We start from the raw sequence: 21915 nt of genomic DNA, 5'->3' as shown, positions 1-21915 counted from the left end.
TGAAATGATATTGCCCACAACTTATGACTTTTCTTTATTGTAGTGCAAGAGATTATACTGAGATTTGCTCATCTTTCCATCCTTTGTATTTTTCACAAAATATCAACACTGTTGATTAGAAATCATTGGAGGAAGATGAAGCAAAAGAGTAAAAACAAGTCTGGTGTATTTTTGGGCACATAGGATGTGGAGCTTTGTTCCATTTAAAAGAATGAGTGAAAGAGTATGATAATTAATAGTTACTTAAGACATACCAGGGCAGGTTCTTATTCCCCAGTGAAGTAAAGGATGTAGATTTCAATGAGAGAAGCAGTGACATGACCAATACATAGATAGAATTGCATCTCCAAACTAAGCTGAAAGGAATGTCAATGAAGAATGAAGAAAAAGGTCAATGCCTACAAAATTATTTGATCTCATTCACAGGCTTGGTAATTAAAACAGTACTAGTACTTGAGCCAGAGATAGACATGACACATTAGATAATAAATTATCCCTGACTATCCTTGACACTGTCAAATGCATTCTATCCTTTCATAGACCTTTTCCAAGTAATGGGATTAAGATAAATACAATAACTGTATGATCAGATCTGTATTCTTTCTGTATTCATCATACTCTGTTGATCAGGTAGCATAACCCTCCATTTAACTGATTTCTCTTCTCTGCAGTTTATATTGGTCCATCTTGCCTCAAATTCTGCTCAGGGCGAGGACAGTGTACTAGAAATGGTTGCAAGTAAGTGTTATAATTCAGTACACATGTTCAATTTCTGTCACATAGTTCACTTGGTGGTGTGAAAGTTGAAGTGATTTTCATTTCAGTCCTTGCTCTTTTAGATGACTAAATATAAAACTAGCATAACCCTCAGAATTCATAAAGCTCACTGGAAAGCTAAAGATAAATCTTTCTAAACAGCAGCATGTTTAATACTTTTTTTTTATGATTTTCTTTAGGTCTAACTTCCAGTTCACCTTAAAATGTGCTACAGAGCACACTGAAATGTCAGTGATGCATACTTTGTACTGGTTTTAGAAGTGATTCGTCACTTTATCACTTTTGTATTAAATGTTGGGAAAGAATTACAATTTTAATAGTTCTAATATTCCATAACCTAATATACTTCAAGGACAGAAGATCAGCACTCCACTTTTTTCTGATAGTCTGGCTTGTTAGAAGGGTTCCACTCTAAAAATTAAAAAGGTACTTACTCAAAAGCAGTATGCACATTCTAAATATTGGTGTAACTACATTTAGGTATTAACAAGAGTGTGACCCACGAGGCATTCTCTTCTGTAACTTAATTTCTTGTAATCAGACCTAGTATGCTACAGATAAAAGCAAATTTGTCATTTTACATATGAGCAGCTGTAATTATGTCACCAGGGGTTTTTTTCCAAAAGTTAATAAAAATATTTCTGTATTGTGTTATGTGTAGATTCATGGGGTGCTCATAAACACATTTTTTTTTAAATTCGAAAAGTAAATACTAGCTAACAGGAATCATTGGCTATGCACTTTACCTAAGTAAAGCTCAAAGAGATTCTTGGGCCTTAGATTTGAGAGGGACCAGGCGGGTATCCTCAGTTTATGAACACCTGCAGCCACCATGTTGGTTGACAACCAGCTGCAGCCAAAGGTGGGTCCCCAACTGTGCTTTTCACCCTTCCTCACCTGCAGGTGCGACCCCGGCTTCTCAGGGCCAGCGTGTGAGACGGCGTCACAGACCTTCCCCATGTTCATCTCCGAGAGCTTCGCCAGTTCCCGCCTCTCCTCCTACCACAGCTTTTACTCCATCCGCGGAGCCGAGGTCAGCTTTGACTGCGGGGTCCTGGCCAGCGGCAAGGCCCTGGTCTTCAACAAGGATGGAAGACGCCAGCTTATCACTTCCTTCCTGGACAGCTCCCAGTCCAGGTGAGAGGGAATGAGGAGCAGTGTGAGGCAAAGAAATTGGGGAGCCCCTCCCCTTACAGCTACAGCCTTGTGTATTATTAAGCCAGTTGTTTTAGCAGGTAAAAAAGCCTTTAAAAAACTCCTAGTTCCATGTTTTAAGGGTGATTTCATAGCCTTGCCTTTTTTCCTTCTGCTTTGTAAACAACAGAGTCCAAAACAGACTGGAGGGAAGTTATTGTACAGCTTGGATGGAAAATATGAAATGTTAATATCAAACCTGAGTGTCAAAGCCAAGTGCTAATTAATTATTTATAAGGTTGTGTTTATTTGACAGCTTGTGGCAACTGATTAGATCCATTCACTATCTCTCCCTCCCCTTCAGTGCCTAATAAATAATTAAATGCAGTAGTGATTGGCATTTTTTTAACTATATGTGCCACATTGCATTACTTGACAATAAAAACAAATCACACGTACAAAAGCCCATAACAGATATTTATCAAAATTTGCCTAGATTAGGAAGATCTGAAAACAACCTGGTTAGGGCAAAAAACCAAACCAAACCAAACCAAAAAGCAACAAAATACCCACTATGAAAATGATACCCTGCAAATATTTGTGTAATTCTGATGCAGGTTCCTGCAGTTCACACTACGTCTGGGCAGCAAGTCGGTGCTGAGCACCTGCAAAGCGCCTGACCAGCCCGGGGAAGGAGTGCTGCTGCACTACTCCTACGACAATGGGATTACCTGGAAACTGCTGGAACACTACTCTTATCTCAACTACCACGAGCCAAGGTATGTGCACAAATATTACAAAGAGTGTTATTTACATGCAGTTATGCTGGTTGTGGTGGTCACTGCAATGTGGAGACTGAGTACGTGGTGCAAGAGGGAATGAAGAGTTTTTATTGCACACTGAAACTTACCACCTTTCTTTAAAATTTTGCAGCTGTTCTAGGCACTTCCCATTTTGTCATTCTATAAAAATGAGCACATGGGTTTAATGGCTTTCAAGTCTCAGGTGATACAACAGAACAAGCTGAGGCAGTGCGGAATGAGGGATAGGAGTGTGCTTGTGGGAAGTAGGGGCATGTCTCTTCCCATGGAAGCAGCCACTAGTAAAGAAAAATTAACATAAATTATTTGTAACTTTGAAGCCATAGATACCCTCGCTACACCATCCTCTGGGATTAGGAGTTTGCAGGCAGCACAGGACAGCTGAGACAAAATCTGATCATGAGGATCTCTGAGGTCAGCAGGGAAACTGTGCCTGCTCCCACTCTGAAGGCAATTGCATGACTTCATGGCTGTGCCTCTGCCCTGGGCTGGGCTTGGTGCTCTGGGGGAACCTGCTGGTGACTGCCTGCACAAATCAAAAAGAAGTTGAACAAAGAGCTCATCTTATCTAGCAGCGCCTATGTTTGGTGTCAGATCAGAGAGGAATGTCTCTCTTGTATTTAGAGAAGGTGTTCCTTTCTGTTACGTTTGTGACACCATCCACAAAATTTAGTAGAGCAATGCAAATGCACAATGAGCACAGCTGTACCAAAAGCCCAGAACAGTCTGGTCTGGATCTATGCAAACCCACTCAAAGCTGGCAACATCCACCTTCACAGGGTGCTGCAGCAAAGCCAGTAAGTGCCAATTAAAGGAGATGCTCTGCAAGGGGGCCCAGAAGAGGCAGAACTGACAGTGGCAGCACTGGACTCATTCCAGCAGGTCCATTTCCTGCCCAAGGGTAGCTTTGACCTGGCTGTTGCCCTATGTCTTCTTCTCTACCGAATTCAAGCAAAACATCTGAGTCAGCCCCAGGGGTGGGACTGTAAATAGCCTGCAAGTCACTTTAAGTACACATAACTTTCATTATTTATATTTATTGAGCTCAGATGAGCACTTTCTTAAAAAAAAAATTAGATTTCCACATCTTGTCAATAACTCAGTACACAATTGTAATATACAAACTGTGATTAAGAATGTCCTAATGGAAAAAAAACCACAAAACCCTTGCAGCATTAAAATTATTTCCTGGAAGCTGTAAGAAATACTCAAAAATCTGAGAGGAGGGCTGTATTTGGTAGAAATGTATTGTAGACCTTAATTTTTGAAGTTCTAAATGTTTCCAAAGGAAAGATGCTACAGACTGGAACACTTATAACTCTTCTTCAAAGTTTCCTTTGCCTGCCTTTATTATAGTCACATATATATTTTATATGGCCCTGTTTCTAATTCTTAGATTCAAGATTACATCTGTAGGAGTTATATTTCCCTAAAGGTTTTTAATATATAGCACTATGAAATTTTTATAACAAAAAGGAAAATACATATCCTGGTGACTGATTTTAATGAAGTTAAAGATATAAATGTAATAAATTACATAGATGCCAGAGACCTTTTTTGCTTTTTGATGTTAGGTATGAAACACAATTCCTGTTGTTCTGACAAGGTACAGAGCAAAGTACAATATACACAAGTTAGAGAGATTTGCCATGGGAGATTAGATAGATAGATAGATAGATATTCAGTCCACTCTGGGTAGATAAAAAAATGACAGACATACAAACCTGAAGCTAATTCTGGCAATAATTATGAAGAAAGCTTCACCTTTTCATATTATGTTGTCTGAAAATGTCAGCATTTTTAGTAACATGGATGGACTGCTGCAAAGTTTGGCAATCAGTCTGTATCCACGAATTTAATTAATCTTCAGTCATACAAAAAATAATTACACATTTAATGTTCTTCTGGAAAGGTGCATTTAATCTGCTAACATTTGACAGCTGCATTTTTCTTCTGAGCAGAGCAGCGGTGGCTTTTCAATATTAGGTATGCGCATAGCTTGAAAGAATGAGATCAGAGCAAAGGTCTCCCAGCTGGTTTTTAAGAAATCTAATGGTGGCTGGTAATGTAAGTAGGAACACTTTTCTTCTCTGCAGCGGGAAAGTCATTAGCAGGAATCCCCCTCCCTCTCCATCTATCTTCAACAAATTAAAGCCAGATAGGAGAAGTTGTTACAACTGGAGGTGTAGTCAGGTTCTGCATACTAACATATGTGCCATACACGGTGGTTTACACCTACGTTTTTAAACTGTGTTAGCTTACTCCCCTGGGATGGGGAATCTATTTTAACATGTGTTAAATATTTTAACATCTGATATATATCAGTGGTGTATGTCATGATTTAGGATTTTCTGTATATTACTGTCAGTGAGAATTAGTGTCCACGTGGGCAAGTTTATGAGAGGTAAGAGTGAAAGGGAAGATACGAGCATCAGAGGCAGCCACCAGCAGAGAAATATGCCCTGGATTATGGCAGAGCATTAGCTCACACAAGTGCCAGGTGCTTCACAGTACCCACTGGATACAGTGCTCCTCCCAGCCAGGGTACCAGCATTCCTCAGGTTCATGCCCCTGAAGCATGGCAGAAAAACATGTTTCCTTTTAGCATCACTACAAATTTCTTATAATTTGTGCCTTAAAAAAATTAACCCAAAAGGTTATAGAGTTGCTTCTTATGAGGGAATCCTTGGTAGAAAAGAAGCCCTTGTGGTTTAGTCATGTGCCAGAGAGCAGTGGGGCTTGGTCTTTGTCTTAGATGGGTACAAAGTCATTTAAACATGTTTATTTGAGTGTAAAGGAAATGTATCCATCATCCATAAAGTGTGTACTGTGCTCGTCCCATGCCACAGGGGCACGGCCATGTCACCTCTGGCTGTCCCTCCACACTTCTCTCTCCAGTCTACGGATGGCAAAGAGCAGCTGCTAGAAATGCCTGGCAAGACTTTTTGAGTGCTTCCCACTTGTTTAGCCAAGCTATTTGATTTTTTTCTGGTTAATGGATTAATGTATTCTTCTCTAAAATGAATGTGACACTAAACAACAGTATTATAAATCTACTCTTTACAAAGATGTTCTAGCAAGTCATTTTTAGGAGTGTGGCTTTTGCACTAAGAGCGCCACAGGCACAAGACCCTTTCATATGCAGAGAGCAAAACATTACAACAGGCAGCTTAGAAAGCCTTAATTCTGAAAAAAAAAAGATGCTAGAGTATAAGAAGATGCTTCCAGTTTACCTGATTTATCATTTTATTCACATTTCCTCTAAGAGAGAAAAATATCAGCTACATGATCAGTTTGCTGAAAACCCTTTTGCCAGCAAGTAATTGTACCCCAATGGAGACACATGTCCCTGTTGCCAGTCTGTCTCACAGTTGACATGGCTGTGTGGGCTACCATGGTCTTAGTGATTTATGGAGCTTTCAAGGAGGTGTCATTGCTGTGGCAATTAATGCATACTCCCTGCTGCAGTGTATGAAAATTGCTCCTGGAAATTAGATAATACTCTTAATTTTCTTTGCAGTTTGTCAATTCTAGGTGTGTTGACATAGCTGCCATGACAAATCAGGCGACCTTGCATACCAGAAGCACCTGGGACTCACCTCCAGTTGCATCTCTATACAGCTACAAAAAGGAAGTGCTAAAAAAGACTACACATAATCACGCTGTCTGTCAAGATGAACCTTTTCCATCTGATTATGGCAATTTACAGGGGTGGGTTCTTCTAGGACAAGAGCACCATTAGAATGATGTCAATGCTGTGCAGGAACTAGTGCAGATGTTTACAGGATGCATATCTTCAGATCAGGATAAAACCCGCTGAGTCTCACAAAGTGGAACTGGAATTCTTAAATCCTTGTCAGATGATCATTCCTTTACTAATTTACACCTTTAAATTTACTGAGAGCTCCACAGTGGAAGCAAAATTTACAAATTTGGTAGAAACTCTTTCTGGTTGCTTTTGCACATGACTGGTTTTCAGTAACTGAACTGATTACCCAGAGAACTAACAATTCCCCTGTCCCTGTCACTGGTAGCAGCTATACCAGCAGATGCTACAGTATTTGTGGGCTGAATTTATTCCATTATTTTTAAGGTCAGTAAGGAAAAATTACCCTAAAATACATCCCCATGGAATTACAACAAACAGCAAAAACTGGCAATAATAACTTTTTTTGTCTTCCAGAATAATTTCAGTGGAGCTGCCTGAAGATGCGAGGCAGATTGGCATTCAGTTCAGATGGTGGCAGCCATATCACTCCGCACAAGGAGAAGATGTGTGGGCAATTGATGAAATCATCATGACCTCTGTGCTTTTCAACAGCATCAGTCTGGACTTCACCAACCTAGTTGAAGTCACACAGTCTCTGGGATTCTACTTGGGAAATGTTCAGCCCTACTGTGGGCATGACTGGACTCTCTGGTGAGAAACATGTATTCTTTTCTGTTCTACTTTTGTTTTCCTTGTTTATTCATCCTGCTAAGGATGAAGCAACTGCTGAAAATGCATCTTTCTGGCAGCTATTCAGAGTGATTGTGTCTCATCCTCACATTATGGACAAAAACACAGTCACTAATGTTATTGCAATTAGCAGTAGGTTTTTCACTTCATTGCATAGACTTATGTTTGATGGGAACATTGAATGTAGCATTCTTTTTCCATGAAATATTTAAAGAATATCCTAATAGAAAAAAATCAGAAATTTTTCATAACTTTCACTTAAAATCCAGGCAGGGTAATACGGATACACAGGTAATTAAATAATGCCTTAAGTACAGACTCTGAACATTTTGTAAGTGATGTTCAGACCAGTGTACATAGCCATTATATTGTATCCAGAAAGGAAAGGCAGCAGAATACAGGCAGAATGACATTAGCCATTTGTAGTTGTTTTGTCTGGTATTTTATACACTTAGTAATTTACACTGTGATCAGCATTATGACATATTATAATTATGCCTCAAATGTGCTGCATATTTGGAAACAAAAGCAAGAAAACATCACATGCCTCAATGAAAATAAAGGCAAGAGAAAGGGGAAAGAAGGAAAAATAAATTGTTAGGATTGCATAAAAATAAGCTTTTTTACTAAAATATTAACATGTTTCACAAAAAAGATTCTGGAGCACTTGAGTGTAATATTTGGAATTAATACAAGGGAAGCTCAATTTAACCTGTGTGTTTTGATTAAAACCAAATAACAGTTTCATGCTAGTCTGATCAACCTATAAACCCAGTATAGTTTTAATTGGCATAGATATATTTCTTTGGAGAAAGTACAATCACAGTAATTACAGAAAACCTGAAGAAAATAAAATAATTTTAGCGTCCCCATGGACAGTCAGAGAAACACTGTTGGAATTTTATTAACAGGTATCTCTGAGCAATCTGATTTGACTTTCTGATCATCTGTCAAACTAAAAGGAGTTGGCTTAGCAGTAGGAACAACACCGAATGTGTCCTAGCACTGATAATGAGGCAGCAGAAGCACCATTAACCACTTTAATAAGGACAAGGAAAGTACTCGCTGCTCATTAAAATGAAACCACATGTTAGGGCTCAAACTGTTTGTATCTCCCTCATCAAAGAGTTGGAATGAAAGCCCTTTAATGACATTGTTTTCACTCTGTACTTTTAAGACCAGTTTATAATGGGGAGAAGGGCAGATAATTTCAGATAGCAGAGGTTCCTCTATTTTCCTCCCATGATTCTAAATCAGAATCAAAATAATAAACACTAAGCTAAATTCTCCATCCCATATGGAGACGGACTAGGATTTGTAGTGCTCATTCATATTAGAAACATGCATCAAATAAAGAATCAAAGCCTTCCTCACTATTTATGTCTAAGTATTTTTCATTATCACTGGAAAACATGAACTCTATCCTTCACTGACCTTGCTTCTCTCAAGGGAAATTTTTAAACTTACACAAAGTCTGTACAAATGGTTGCTAGTTAAATTAATTATTGTTGGGTTTTCCCAGCTGTGAGTCCATTTGGTTCTCATTTTCTAACTCATGAGTTTCTAACTCACAATCAGACCTTGCAGTAGCACTGACACCATCCTCTTGAGAACAGTCTGACAACAGCTTTTTCATTAGTAAACTATGGGAAATATGTTATCAATCACTTTACAGGGTGTCATCCCCAGGCCCATTTTCACAGAAATGCTTTTAATTGCCTGTTAGGCCTCCATTTCTGCTTTAAAACCTGTAAACCTGAAACATTTATCCTTAAAGCTGGAAAAAACTGAGGAGGGAGATTTTAATTTTTTTTAAGAGATGGTCTGTTCTTTTGCATGTCTGGCTTCATTCAAAAAAAAAAAAAAAAGAAGTTTGTTAGTTTGTTGATAAACATGTTTTGATCAAAGGCGATTTTTGAGTACTTTTCATGGTCTATGTCTGAACAGTCATTTTATTTGATTGTCATCATCAACATTTGGTTTCAGAATGGATCTTAAACTTTATTACATCAAGTGTATTGGTTGTACTGGAACGACTCCAGAACACTTTTAAAATGAAGTGTTTGATGATGTACATTAATTCATCACTTCTCCAAAATGCTCATATTCAGGCAAAGTTTTGAACCAAATGCCTCTGAAGTATTACAGGCTATATACAGCCACTTGCTGAAATTCATTTAAATATTGATAAGGAAATATACACTTTATATTCATCTGGACACAAGTAAAATGGCTTTATATAAATAAACTGTCTTCAGTCAGATTACAGCATTATGATTTAACTCAGGGTAGCAAATGATAGCATGTCCCACTGTCCCTGGAGAAGCCTGGGGGAAGACTGTAAACCTGCCTTGTCATGAACCATCTTTATGGAGCAATGTCATACAGTGGTCCTACATCATCTTGGTAGTTTACCAGTGTCTTAAGTGTTTTGTCATTTAGAGTAATTGTTACTCTGTAACATGCAGAAAGTTTCTTTCAGGTAATAGACTTAATTATATTAATGATGTTAACACATTTAGGGATTATTTAGCAAAGTAGGTATGATGAGATGTAAAAAGGCACAAATATCCCCTGCCTTTGATGGAAGAAAAGCTGCATCTGGTGCAAGCATTGGACCATTGAGTCAATATTTTCAGTCAAAGCAACTTTACAAAACAAGCTGCATCCATGTGGCTTTTCAGTATTCCTAAAAGTATCAGACTTGAAAATATGGTAACTCTGGGGATCTCAGAGCAGTTTGGAGCAATGCAGGTTGGCTGACATTGGCTGTGATACCATTCCCAGAAGTACCAATTAGTTGGCAGTGCTTGGAGGGAGAGTGATTGTTCTGAGGGCACCTATGGGTATTGTGTTCCTGTGCCTCCGCAGGTCTAATTATATACGTGCCAGAAACCCACTCACAGCAACATATTTATACAAAAATGAAGCCTCTGCATTCTCATTTCTGAAGATTTTTTAGTTAACTGTTTTTACGCCAGGGACGTTACTTCATCTTTTACAAAATCCGGAAAGGTATTCCAGCTGTGTGGCTCCCAGAACAAAGAAAACATTTGGTATTCCAGCAAAAGACCATACCCCTAACCACGTACATGAGAGATCTGGAGAGCAAAGTGGCAAGTAAGGTGGAGCCCACACCTTTAATGCTACTTGTGTCTAGCTGGCGGCAAAATGTGGATGATAAAGGACTTGTGTACCTGTAATGTGATTTCCTCCCCTTAAAAGGGCTTCTTATAGAGCATCATATGCTGTCTGCATCTCAACACTAGCTTCCTTTTTCACATTCCTTTTATATGCATTTTAAAGAGCTGATTTGACTTTTCAACTTACTTACTTAATATACTGTGTACAATATGGTTAAACTATTAAATTAAAATTAATACTAAATTTAAAATATTTTAATAATGACCTGAATGCTATCAGAAAGAATATATTAGCGTTTAAGACTTTTTTTCTCATTTTACTCTAGTAGTAATGAATAAAGGGGATTTTTTTGAAGACAAGGGCAAAAAACATTTAATTCTTCACAGCTATTTTGAACTACAAGTCCTTCACTTGTTTTCTATTACTTTGGGAAGACAGCTTCTGAGCAGATATTTCATCAAACTGTTGAGTTTCAACTCCTTTATTCTGTCCGGATAAGCTTTAGGTAACTGTAATGTGCTGTGCTGTGCCCAGGTTTTTGTGTGCAATGCCAAATCCTCTTCCAAAGCAGTGCTACACATAACTTTCAACCGATTACACTGCACATGTTTGACTGATACCTGAAGAGCCTGGTTGTATTGGCACAGGTTGCCCAACAGGGCTTCAGCCCATGTCAGATCAAATCAGCTTTAGCTTTTAAATTTGTGGATTTTTGTCATTTTGTAAAGGAGACGATGAAGTTGGAAGAAAATAAATTCAGGCATTATCCAGACAAGTTCTTCTGAGATACACTCAGATCTAACCACTAAGCCACAAACTGTGGGTTGCCAGCTGGACTGCTGATGAGTATATGTTGTATCCTCTTCTCATCTTGAAATTATCCTTCCTATTGAGAAGAAAAACACTGACAACACCGACTGAAAAGAGCAAACAGTTCAGATACAGTTTTCTAAGATGACTTACTGCCTTCCAGTCCAGTTGTCTGTGACAGTGCCCTTGTGTCCTCGCAGTGGAGGGAGTGTCCATCCAGTCGCTTTGGGCTGCTGATCAACAAAATCTGGGTAGTTCCATATAACATCATGAGCTGGATCATCCTTTAGGAAATCAAGTCACAAAAAGTAAGGTCAGGGAGTAGAAAGCAGCCTGGATCTTAACTTATGCCAAGCAACAGAAATTTGATAATGACAAAACTAATGTCAGCTTTCAGTAATTTCTTCTAAAGCTTTAAGGCAGGATGCTGACATTTATGGCTTAAGTGCTCTCTCTGGAAAGGACTCTATAGAAAACAATATAGGTCAGTGAATTAACTAAAAGAGTCCTAAGTGACACTGACTTGTATTCCTAGTCCTCACACTCACTTTGTCATGACCTTGAATTTTACAGACATAGAAGCTAATATGTTCTACTTTATTGTATTTAAAGATTATGGTTTCTTATTTAAGATGATAAACTGTAACTTAATTGTAAGAGCAACCTTGAACTAGATTATTCTCTTCATCACTGCTGTACTAAATGTAGCTTTTCTTTTTTTCCATGATGATTTGCAGTGATTTTCTTTAAAAAGAGCCAATCCCTATTCTAAATTGTTCACATTTAAGAATAGACTTAGAAAATATTGAAGCTGAAAGGACTAAAGTACTTCTGAAGACACTAAGTAAACATCTCAAATTAAGGAAAGGGAGGCAATTTTCATTCTATATGAACTTTCATTAAAATACTCTATTTTGAAGGCTAGTGAGTAGGATTCAAACTTCAAGTTGTTATTCTTCTTTATGCCTCTGTTGCATTTGAGGTTTTGAATTTGGTTGTTTCATTTTTCGTTTGAAAGAAGAAAAACCTGCATTTGAAGTGAAATAACCTTGGAATTTCAGACTATAAATTGTATTACTATATATAACTGTGTGCCTTGCAACATATATATGTATATGTGTGTTCCAAACATTACTATTGTTCTCCAATCCACTGGAAAATATAAATCTTAAATCAGTACCTCCTACAGAAAAGAAGGTGAGAATAGAAGATTAATTCTGAAACACAGTCGAGTCAGTGAATACATTGTGTATAGGATCACTTGAAAATCAATGAAATTAACCATCTTTGTAATAAGAGTGTTTTAAACTAGATTCAGTGGATCTTAACTGCCCAGTATTAGAATGAAATTACATCTCTGATTGTGTAATGACTTTAGGCAATGAACACTCCAGAGGAATGAACTTTATGTTGTTTTTTCCTTATGTTGCCCTTCGCTAGATCCTAACTTGATCCTTAATACAAAGAGCATATAGTAAGAACTAACAGAATAATTCAGTGTTTCACATTCTGGGATACATCAAGGCCTTCCTGATAGTTTGCAGAAGTACCAGGAAAAAAATTCTTCTGTGTATGGTCTCATCCCACATGCCAAGCTACAGAACAAAGAAACACCACTGTATTTAAACCAGAACCATTCATAATGCTCTTTTCTGAATTATTTTGGGGATAGATCCTTATTCTTTCCTTACATCTCTCAGTTTTACAGGAGATTCAAAGCTAGCCTCTAGCATGCGCTACGTGGAGACCCAGTCTATGCAGATTGGAGCTTCATATATGATACAGTTCAACTTGGTGATGGGCTGCAGTCAGGCCTTTACTCCTCATATGGACAACCAGGTGAAACTGGAGTACTCCACCAACCATGGCCTCACATGGCATCTTGTTCAGGAGGTGAGGCTGGCAGTGAGGACTTTTGTCTTCCATAAACTCTGCTTTATACAAAGATTGTCTGAAATACACTTTTGGCTTTAAACAAAGAAATATGTTTTCCTTTTTCACCTTTCAATAAAGAAATGCTTAGTTGTAATCAAAATTACTAATAGAGGTATTTAGAATGTTCCTCATAATATTTGGAAGAAAGGTATCTGAAAGCCTGAAATACAAAATTGTGACAGGAATGGACCAAGGCTGAGAAAAAAATTGGGCCACAGTTAGAGCTACAGGGTAATGGCTGAGATCTTTCCTGTGCTATTGCTTTGTTTTTCTAAGCAAAATGCATGTACTGTTTCCTGGAATTTAAATGGATAGAAATTCTTTCTGCCCTTGTGTGCAGCCATTTCGTAAATGGAAAGCACATTCCTTCAGGGGATTGTAATGCAGAGCCTTTCATCCCCCATCCCTGGTTCAAACACAGTCCAGGACCGTAATGACCGGCTGTTTCCCCCACTCTGCTCGAAGTGCAAATAGCAGTGTTGGCTGCTCTTTTCCCGGGTGGCTTGGTGCTGTCTCAGCACAAATGTGAGCAGTGCATTTGGCCACAGTTCGTGCTCTTGTTTTCCCTCTTAGATCAAAAGCTGGACTTTCCCTGGCCTCAGGGTCAACTAACCAAGGTCCTTTGGCTGCCTCTGAGCAGGTTCAGAGGGTGTCAGGGAACTTGTCCTACTGCCTTTTCACTGCCTGCTCTGCAGGCTCACCGAAGGATTTGTATGTCAGGTTCCACACCTTCTATGAGCAATTAAACTTTGCCTGGTTACCCTTTGCCATGGTGTGTTTTGCCACATTTAATTTGGTGGGCAGAATAGAGAAATGGCAATAAATGAATTTTTAAACTTTGCAAATCCAAGTAATGATTTCTTACCTAAAACAGAATCCAGAGGAAAGCTCTAAATCATGTATTTCAAACACTGTTCATGTCTTTTATACCTAGCAGGCATCATCACGGTGTCCAAGAAAAGTTCCTAGCAGTAGGTGTTTGGGGTTTGTGCTTGCCATCTATGGAAGATCAATTGCCCTCAGATTTTAGTGCTCCTTTCCTTGCTCCATAGAGCTGAGTTCAGAGAGAACATGCAGCCAAATTGTTTTTCTCACACCACCCATGTTGTTGTGATAAAAGAGTATTTGTAGTATATTTCAAGGACATAATCTGGCAAATAAACAAAACACTAATTAATTGAAATGTTTGAAAGTTTTGTTTGCTTTGCAAGCACTGATCAGATCCTGTTTTCTAAGATCATTTAGGGGAGATGAATCAATAAAAAGATGTTTGAAAATTGCTGGAAAGGAAACTAAGCCTTTAGAAAACCTACTAAAAAAAATCCAAAACAACAAAATAAGGTCTCAGATCTTCATTTAATACTCTAAGATATTTGAGCAATAAATTTCTCTGTAAAATAATATATTCTGCTTTTCTTCATATTTAATACGTAACTATTACCATATAATTTAACTATATAAATGTTCTTAATTGCCATAACTTCTGTAGAGAGTCACTGCTTTATTATTAGTTTGAGAGCAGTCAAAGTAGGCTACTTGCATAAGCAGGTGTCTGGTCTCTTGCCCAATACCCTTCATGGGGGAGAGCACAGCAGTGACCAGCAAAATACTCTTGGGCATGTGGGGATGATCAGGAGAAGCTGTGCTGTGGCAGGAAGGGGCAGAAGGGACCCTCTGAATTGGTAGCTAGAAGAGGATCATTCAGGTTGGTAGTAACTTCCAAGCACTTTATTAATACCTCATAGCACAAATTTTTGGGTGCTGTTCTGGCAAAATATAAACAAATTAATGGAATATTGCAAAAAATGAAGTAGCATTGCAAGGGCAGCACTAGAAAACAGTTAAGAAGCTGGGATAAAGGACTTCATTTATATTTAATATTAAAAAGATGTGACAATGATCATATCTTCTAAATTAAAAAAAGAAAATAAAAGTTGGGGAATAGACAGCAATAGGAATCTGAGTTAAATGCAGAAATAGTCCTAGAAGCTGGAAGGGGGAATTTGCACCACCTGCTGTAGGTGTCAAAGCTAACACAGCTGCAGAGCTTGGGAAGGGCCTATGGACACAACTTCAACACAGAAGGCTGAGGTTGGGGGCTCTGGTGTGGTTCTCTCTGTTCCTACTGTTGCTCCCCACTGCAGATGGAGGGTGTGGGGCCAGCCAGCATGCCCAGGCAAAGCCTCACAAGTAGGTCTCTAAAATGACCTGTATAAGCCTGGAGGTCCCTTTCATAGACTTACTTCATAGTGGTCTTGTGGCTTTACTTCATAGTCCATGATGGATGCTGGGGTGAAAATAGTAAAAAACAAAGAGATAGGCATTCCTCGTGGAGGAAAGCAAAACATTGCCAGTCACTAATGCTAAAGTCTTTAAATAAAGTCATATGGTTTTCTTTCATCCTCAATTTTACTACTAGTTTTCTGAGAAATTTCTCTGCATCATGTCAGGATTTTTCTCTTCTGGGTCTTTCACTCCAACATCTGGACCCAGACAAACTCCTGGTTCTGTGAATGTTTGATGCTTGTTTCTGTTCCCAATTTTTCCTCAATATTAAATGTGGTTTTGAAATGTTTTGTTTTAAGGAATGTCTTCCCAGTATGCCAAGCTGTCAGGAGTTTACATCAGCAAGTATTTACCACTCCAGCGAATTTACTCAGTGGAGGAGAATCACTGTTCTTTTACCACAGAAGACTTGGTAAGCAGTTATTTCCTCTCTTTAAATTTTTTGGTGGGGGTGCAGATAATTCATCTAAATTGCTATGACAAAGATCAAGTCTCTGCAGGTCATACTCAAGCCAATAGGTGGGGTGCCAGGGCTGACCTAGTCGCAGGTATTTCCCATAAAAGGCATTCCTTACATAATTAGAGAATGAAATGTTGGTGAAGTCAACAGAAACTATTGTTTACGATTGTTTTTAATACATACTCTGGCTCGTCTAATAAAGTTCAGACTTTTCAAAAATAGTAGCGCTTGTATATAAATGCCCTACTGGAGGAAGGCTTTATTTGGATTGTTAATTTTTATTTTGCACATTCCTTATTGTTTACATCTTCAGACCAAAGCCTTGTATAAACAATAAGTAATGATTCATTTCTGGGAATTTTTTAACTCTTGATTCTTTTTATAGCATGTCTTAAAAAATAACATTCTCTTCTGCAAAAAAAGAGAAACAAAAATTTTCAGAAAGCCTATTCATCTTGTTGTAATCAAACTTGGTTTGCCTGCCCTAAAATTTTTGTTTATTAACCTAATTGTTTCTTTCATTGTTTATTTTTAAATTTTTATTATAACATACAAATAAAAATTTGTCATAAATCTCAATAATCTTCAGGTCATCCTTCATTTGAGGATTTAATTATTACAATTTGGGTTACATTTTGATTATGTTTGACCTGAATCCATCACAGCAATTGCAATGAGAGCTTGCTCAGATTAAGTTATCATTGTATTTCCCCATCCTTCATCATTATTTTTTTTCACTCTGCATGGTCTCAGCACAGCCTGTTTCCATCAATCACACCACAATGATACCTTCTTTCAACACACTGGCCCTTTTTACTGTACAGACAATATTCAGAATTTCCTATTTCTAGGCAAAACATCAAAGGCACATACTGAATCCTTAGAACATATCATATCAGATAATACCAAATGGTGCAAGTAAGTCTACAAATAAGTGCTTTGTAGTTAGATTATAATGTACTAAATCTTACATGTCATTATGTGCCACCATCTACAAAATCTGTGGTTCACATAGGCACTTAGAAGTTTAAAAAGTGTCTACAATTTTTTGGGTTACACTCTAAAGTAGGCTGTTATTCCTAATTTCATTTATGAAATATATACTGTACTCAATTTGATGATGATACCAATGTTGTGGGCCTCTTTTTCTTTAGGATCTACTAATTCTTCTCAGAATATGAGGTGACAGAAGTAAATAATTCCATTTTAATTTAAGAGACTGCAGGGAGAAATTATGATGAAGTAATAGCCGTATTCCTGTTCTGTGCTGTGCATAAATCATAAATATTTCACACTCTGTCTTGTATCTGAAGGGATTCCCGTCTGTTAGCAGAGTTTTGTTTGTAATTAAAGTACAAATTACCACTGAACATTCCTTTGCTCTTGATAGAGCACATTTTCTGTGTTGTGTTGTACTATGCAGTTATTGGGGTGAAGAGGAAGTGTGGCTCCATGTTCCCCACCAAACACAACCCAGCACACCACATGCATCTCTCTCTCACCACTTTCTAACCTTCCTTTCCACTGGCAAGGAGCAGGCTAAGGGCTCAGCAGTTCCTTTGGGTTGAAAATGCGGGGGCATTTTTTACACGTGTTTTAGAGCACACTTGTGAGCAGAGGGTAAGCTTCCACCTTTTCAAAACCTGGGCATTACTGGGGACAATTTGATGTGCGGCTCTCTGCTGCCAGCCCAGCCACACAGAGGGCGTTGTCCCAGGTGGCTGGTAGTGAATATGTTCTGTAGGGCTCCTCTTCGGGGTGCCCTCAATCCTTCTCCTATCCCTTCCCCACCTGCATCCACTGCAACAACCACCCAGAGGCAAAACCTTAGTAATGGCCAGGAAGAACAGTGCCAAGGGGGAGAGCCAGGTCTTCTGCCTTCCCAGAACTGGGGTGAGGGGGAGAGATCTCTGGACCTTCCTTCTGTTTCAACCGTGCAAGAAAAAGGCTGCCAAATACTCAGCCTGTCCTGTGCTTACTGCACAGGGCAACAAACCACCTAAACAAGGACTTGGGAATGTCTCATTAGCCTTGTTCTGGCCCTTGGTAGCCTCGGCATGCCCTCACACCCCTGCACAGCCCTGCTGTGGTTGCTGGAACTTTTATCCCTGGATGCACAGCTCTTAGCTGAGGGTTTGCACCTTGGGCGTGTGGGTAGTGTCAGGCTGTGGCACTGTGCTCATGCAGCTGGAAAATTGTTCATAACAGCACCTATTTCTCTTGTAAAACTTTCTGGGTGTGCTGGTATTTCTGCACATCTGTAGATGTCCTGCTTCTAGCAAGCATGAGTTTACAAGGTTCCCATGTTATGTGAGATTTGGGATGCTAGAAAATCTGCTGCAAGAATGAGACTTATATTGAAGAAATGAAATGTAAGCACCTGCTCGCTGAAATTGTATTGTACTTGAACTGAACATTTCTAACACTGATGGAAATTAATTTCAGTTTTATGCAAGGAATTTACATATGAACAGGCTTTAATGAGATGCAAGCAGCTGTCAGTTGCTGACTTCATAAACAAATCAACACCTAATGACTGAATGAGAGCTTCAGGATAATTGGGTAAATGTAATTATGGTAACTCAGAAGGTAGCAAATATAATTTTATCAGCCACAAATTTGCATTAGATCATTAAGGCTTTTAATATCAGGAGGGAAGGCAATGATTTTATTTTAACTCACATATCTGAAAAATTTTATAACAGAACATCATTTCACTTGCAGTACTTCTGGGACACGATTTCCTTGTGCTTCTGTAAAATGTCACACAACAATGACTTTTATTTGACATCAACCTGACTTAGATATAATGTCATTAGAAAGCTAGATTGCCTCCCAGTAGCATTAAAAAAAAAAGGAGAAACTATGAGGAACTAGGGAAGTTTATTTTGCTTGTAAGAAATGCTTTCATAGCTCCTCAGTGCTGCACTTCCCATTTCAATAGGTGTCCAAATGGTGACTGTCCAGAAAACCAGTGTTTTATCACTGAGAATGCAGCTGACGCTCATCTCCTTATTCTCTTTTCTTAATTAACATGGCTTTTTTAAATGGTTGATTACCATTTTTAACAGCATAATCCTCTTAAGCTGTTGTTACCTTGAGGTGCAGAGCAGCCTTGGAAAGCTTTCAAAAACAGCAAGCAGGACTGGCTTTTCAGCAGCATTGCTTTTGTAATTGTCAATTCAGCCTAACACACATTATCCCTCACCCAGGGAGGAATCTGAATCCATAGAGTTTTCCCTGCCCACAGCCATGTGATGGTGGCATCGCTTCCCGTAGGACCCCTGGAACCAGGCTGGGTGGGAAGGCAAGGGCAGCCCCTTGTCCCTTGCAGCTTGGGGCCACGGGATTCCCATGGTGGCAAAGCTGTCCCCAGGGGAGAGCTGTCTGTCTGGAGATAAAAATAACTCCTCCCCTCTGGGATGTGGCTCCCTGGGGACTATCCCCAGCCTCCAGCTGCTGCACACACCTCCATTTGGGCCACATGTTCATCTCCAGGCTGTAATGAGCCTCCTCCCTTCCTCCCCTCCCCTCAAATGAGATAAATAAACCTCCTGGAATGACTGCATTCATCTGAGAACTTCTAGGTAACAAGTGGAGCTGAGTGCATCCCTTAGCTTGACGTGCAGCCAACATCTGGAACTGGAGGAGGCAGATGGAACTCTGCACCTGGCAGGGTGGCAGTCCCCTGCAGCAGGAATGGGATGATGAGACTCTCCAGGGAAACATTTTGGTCAGGCGAAACCCACATGAGCCCCAGTAAGGGCCATCAGCCCTGGTGTCAGCTCCATGCCTGCCATGCATGCCCAGCCCTGGGAGCAGCCCCAAAGAGGAGCTGCACAGCTGGGGCTTCAGGTGTTTTGCTGCCCTGGGCACAGGTGTTCTCTGTCACTGCACAGGGCTTGGCTCTCCCCACTGTTTGTGTAGGTCAGTGTGAGCCTTGTGCCCCAGAACCAGCCCTGATGCTCCTGCACAACCGCCCTTCAGGGTCATTTGCACCTGTCAGCAGCCAGTGAGTGGCCAAGGCAATGCCATCAATGCCGCACCAAGCTCTTTCTAGGGGGCACTACCGCTTGTTGGGCACCATGAGACTTCCATGGCACAGTGAAATTGCCTCTGTATCACTGTAAATCTCCCCCAGTTTGCTGTAAATACCCCTGGGCTGCAGGGTCTCACACCCCACCTCCACCCATACTCTGTCCCTGATGCAAAACAGATGCCCGAATCCAATGCTCTCCCTCCTGTTACCTGGGAAAAAAACATGACACAATTTTACTGTGCTGGGAGTTCACAGGGGGTGTGTTTGCCTGCTCTAACACCATTCTTTGGTTTCAGTATTGTTATTTTCCTCAGCACACATTAGAGTTAACACCAGTCATTACTGTTCTTTCCAGAGCCTACAGCCTCTGTCAGGGTTCTCTGTGGTGCCATTGATGTAAACATGAACCTCAGCACCAAAGTGATGTGCTGACTTCAGAGCACTCCAAAAATAAACAGTAAATAATTGCAGTCAATATTGACTGCCCATTATGACTACACAAGCTTAGGAAGTCCTTCGTGTGCTGATTACTGGCATTGTACCCTTTTAATAGATAATTCATAGCTCTTGTAATGTAACCCATCAATACATTATATCCTGAGGGAGTATTTAATCAGCAGATTTGCCCCTGCAGATTAACTCTGAGTGCTGTAAAAATGCTTACAGTATTTGCAATATCAAACAGATACTTAAAGCAGGCAACAAGGGTCATTTCAATTAAAAATCAAGCCCTTGGGCAGCTTCACTTGTTTTTTAAAGAAATTCAAAACTGGTGTTTTAAAAATTTGTCCACACATGCACCAAACTTCTTATATGTGCCAGAGTGGCTAATTGCCACTCTGTCCACTTCAGCTGCACAGGCCTGCTCTGTTCATTTTTTCACTTCCATACATGTGAGCAGGTGGCTCAGCCACCTTTACAATATTCATTTTAGTAAGTCTTATTCTACATAAATTATTGGAGGTGGGGAAAGGGCTTTATATCTTGAAGCAGAATAACAGCAGTATATCCTGTGCCTCATAAAATAACCATATGGCTCAGAAACAAGCTAGAAAAGAAGCTTCTAATAGGAACTGCCTGCTTCTCATCCTCAGATCCCCCAACCAGCCCTTGGCCAGACACAGGCCTGTCCCATTTTAAAATTGGATTTTTAATTCTCCTCAGTCGACCTTGCTTTCCCTGTCCTAACCCTCCACAACAGTGCAATTCAGCCTCAGTGCCCACATTGCCACCACCACCCCTTTTTACCCAGACCCATCATGCAGCCAGCAGCCCCTTTTACTCCATCATGATGAACAATTTCCCATCTTTGTTTCACTTCACATGCATTAAATTTTTCTTAATCTCATTCTGACATGAGCGGAGTGGAGAGTCTCTGTGTCCCCCATCTGGGAGTGGCCACCAGCCAATGTTGGTAACCTGCTGGATGTGCACAGTTTGGCAGGGCAGCTTGAAAAGGCTTGATGATGACAAAAATTGCTTTTCTCGTGATTCACTTTCTTCTCCAGCCTTGGTTTTTGAGGGCGATGGGTGTCAGGCTGGGTTTGGCTAGCAGGAGTCATTCCCATGGAAAATGTCAATGTTGCATTGGACAATCTCCTAAAGGGCCAACAGTAAGCATTTTTAATGGATAATGTTAGCTGAATTCACTATTGTAAAGAAAAACAAGCTGTTGAAGATAAACTATTTAGAAAGGAGAAGCTAAAGCAAGGTTTTGTGCTTGAAGAATATTACAACTATCCAGAGCTTAGTTAGGCAATAAGTTTAATTTGATGATTCCCCACTACAGACCTTGGGTGTTACAGATTTTGAGTTGTTGGGCAAGAGCAAGCTATTTACAGTGCAGAAAAAAATAGGTGCTATGACACGGGATCTTCGTCAAAAACTTGTGATCTCAATGTCACCAGTGATATGTGAGCAAAATCTAGTTTAGAATCATCCTGACAAAAAGAAATTTTTGTATCCAAGAAAAAACAGTTAACTGTTCTTGAATGGGAATAGTCGGTATTCACTTATGCTAAAGAACTTTAATAATTTTTTAAACAATAAA

The 21915-nt window shown here is 39.6% G+C and overlaps 1 protein-coding gene across 2 annotated transcripts in view; it reads left to right on the top strand.

The window, feature by feature from the left end:
- The window catches only part of RELN (reelin), a 274888-nt gene that overhangs the window by 176378 nt on the left and 76595 nt on the right, over positions 1-21915 (top strand). For both annotated transcript variants that reach the window (XM_039570742.1, XM_039570743.1), the window contains exons 17-22: positions 672-738; positions 1681-1914; positions 2529-2690; positions 6916-7152; positions 12846-13038; positions 15666-15778. In XM_039570742.1, coding sequence (XP_039426676.1) covers positions 672-738; positions 1681-1914; positions 2529-2690; positions 6916-7152; positions 12846-13038; positions 15666-15778 — 1006 coding nt within the window. The remainder of the gene's footprint in view (positions 1-671; positions 739-1680; positions 1915-2528; positions 2691-6915; positions 7153-12845; positions 13039-15665; positions 15779-21915) is intronic.

This window comes from Corvus cornix, chromosome 1A (assembly GCF_000738735.6).
Source record: "Corvus cornix cornix isolate S_Up_H32 chromosome 1A, ASM73873v5, whole genome shotgun sequence".
Classification (NCBI taxonomy): Eukaryota; Metazoa; Chordata; class Aves; order Passeriformes; family Corvidae; genus Corvus; species Corvus cornix.
The sequence above is the reverse complement of the archived record's forward strand: the minus strand, read 5'-3'. Positions and strand labels throughout refer to the sequence as shown.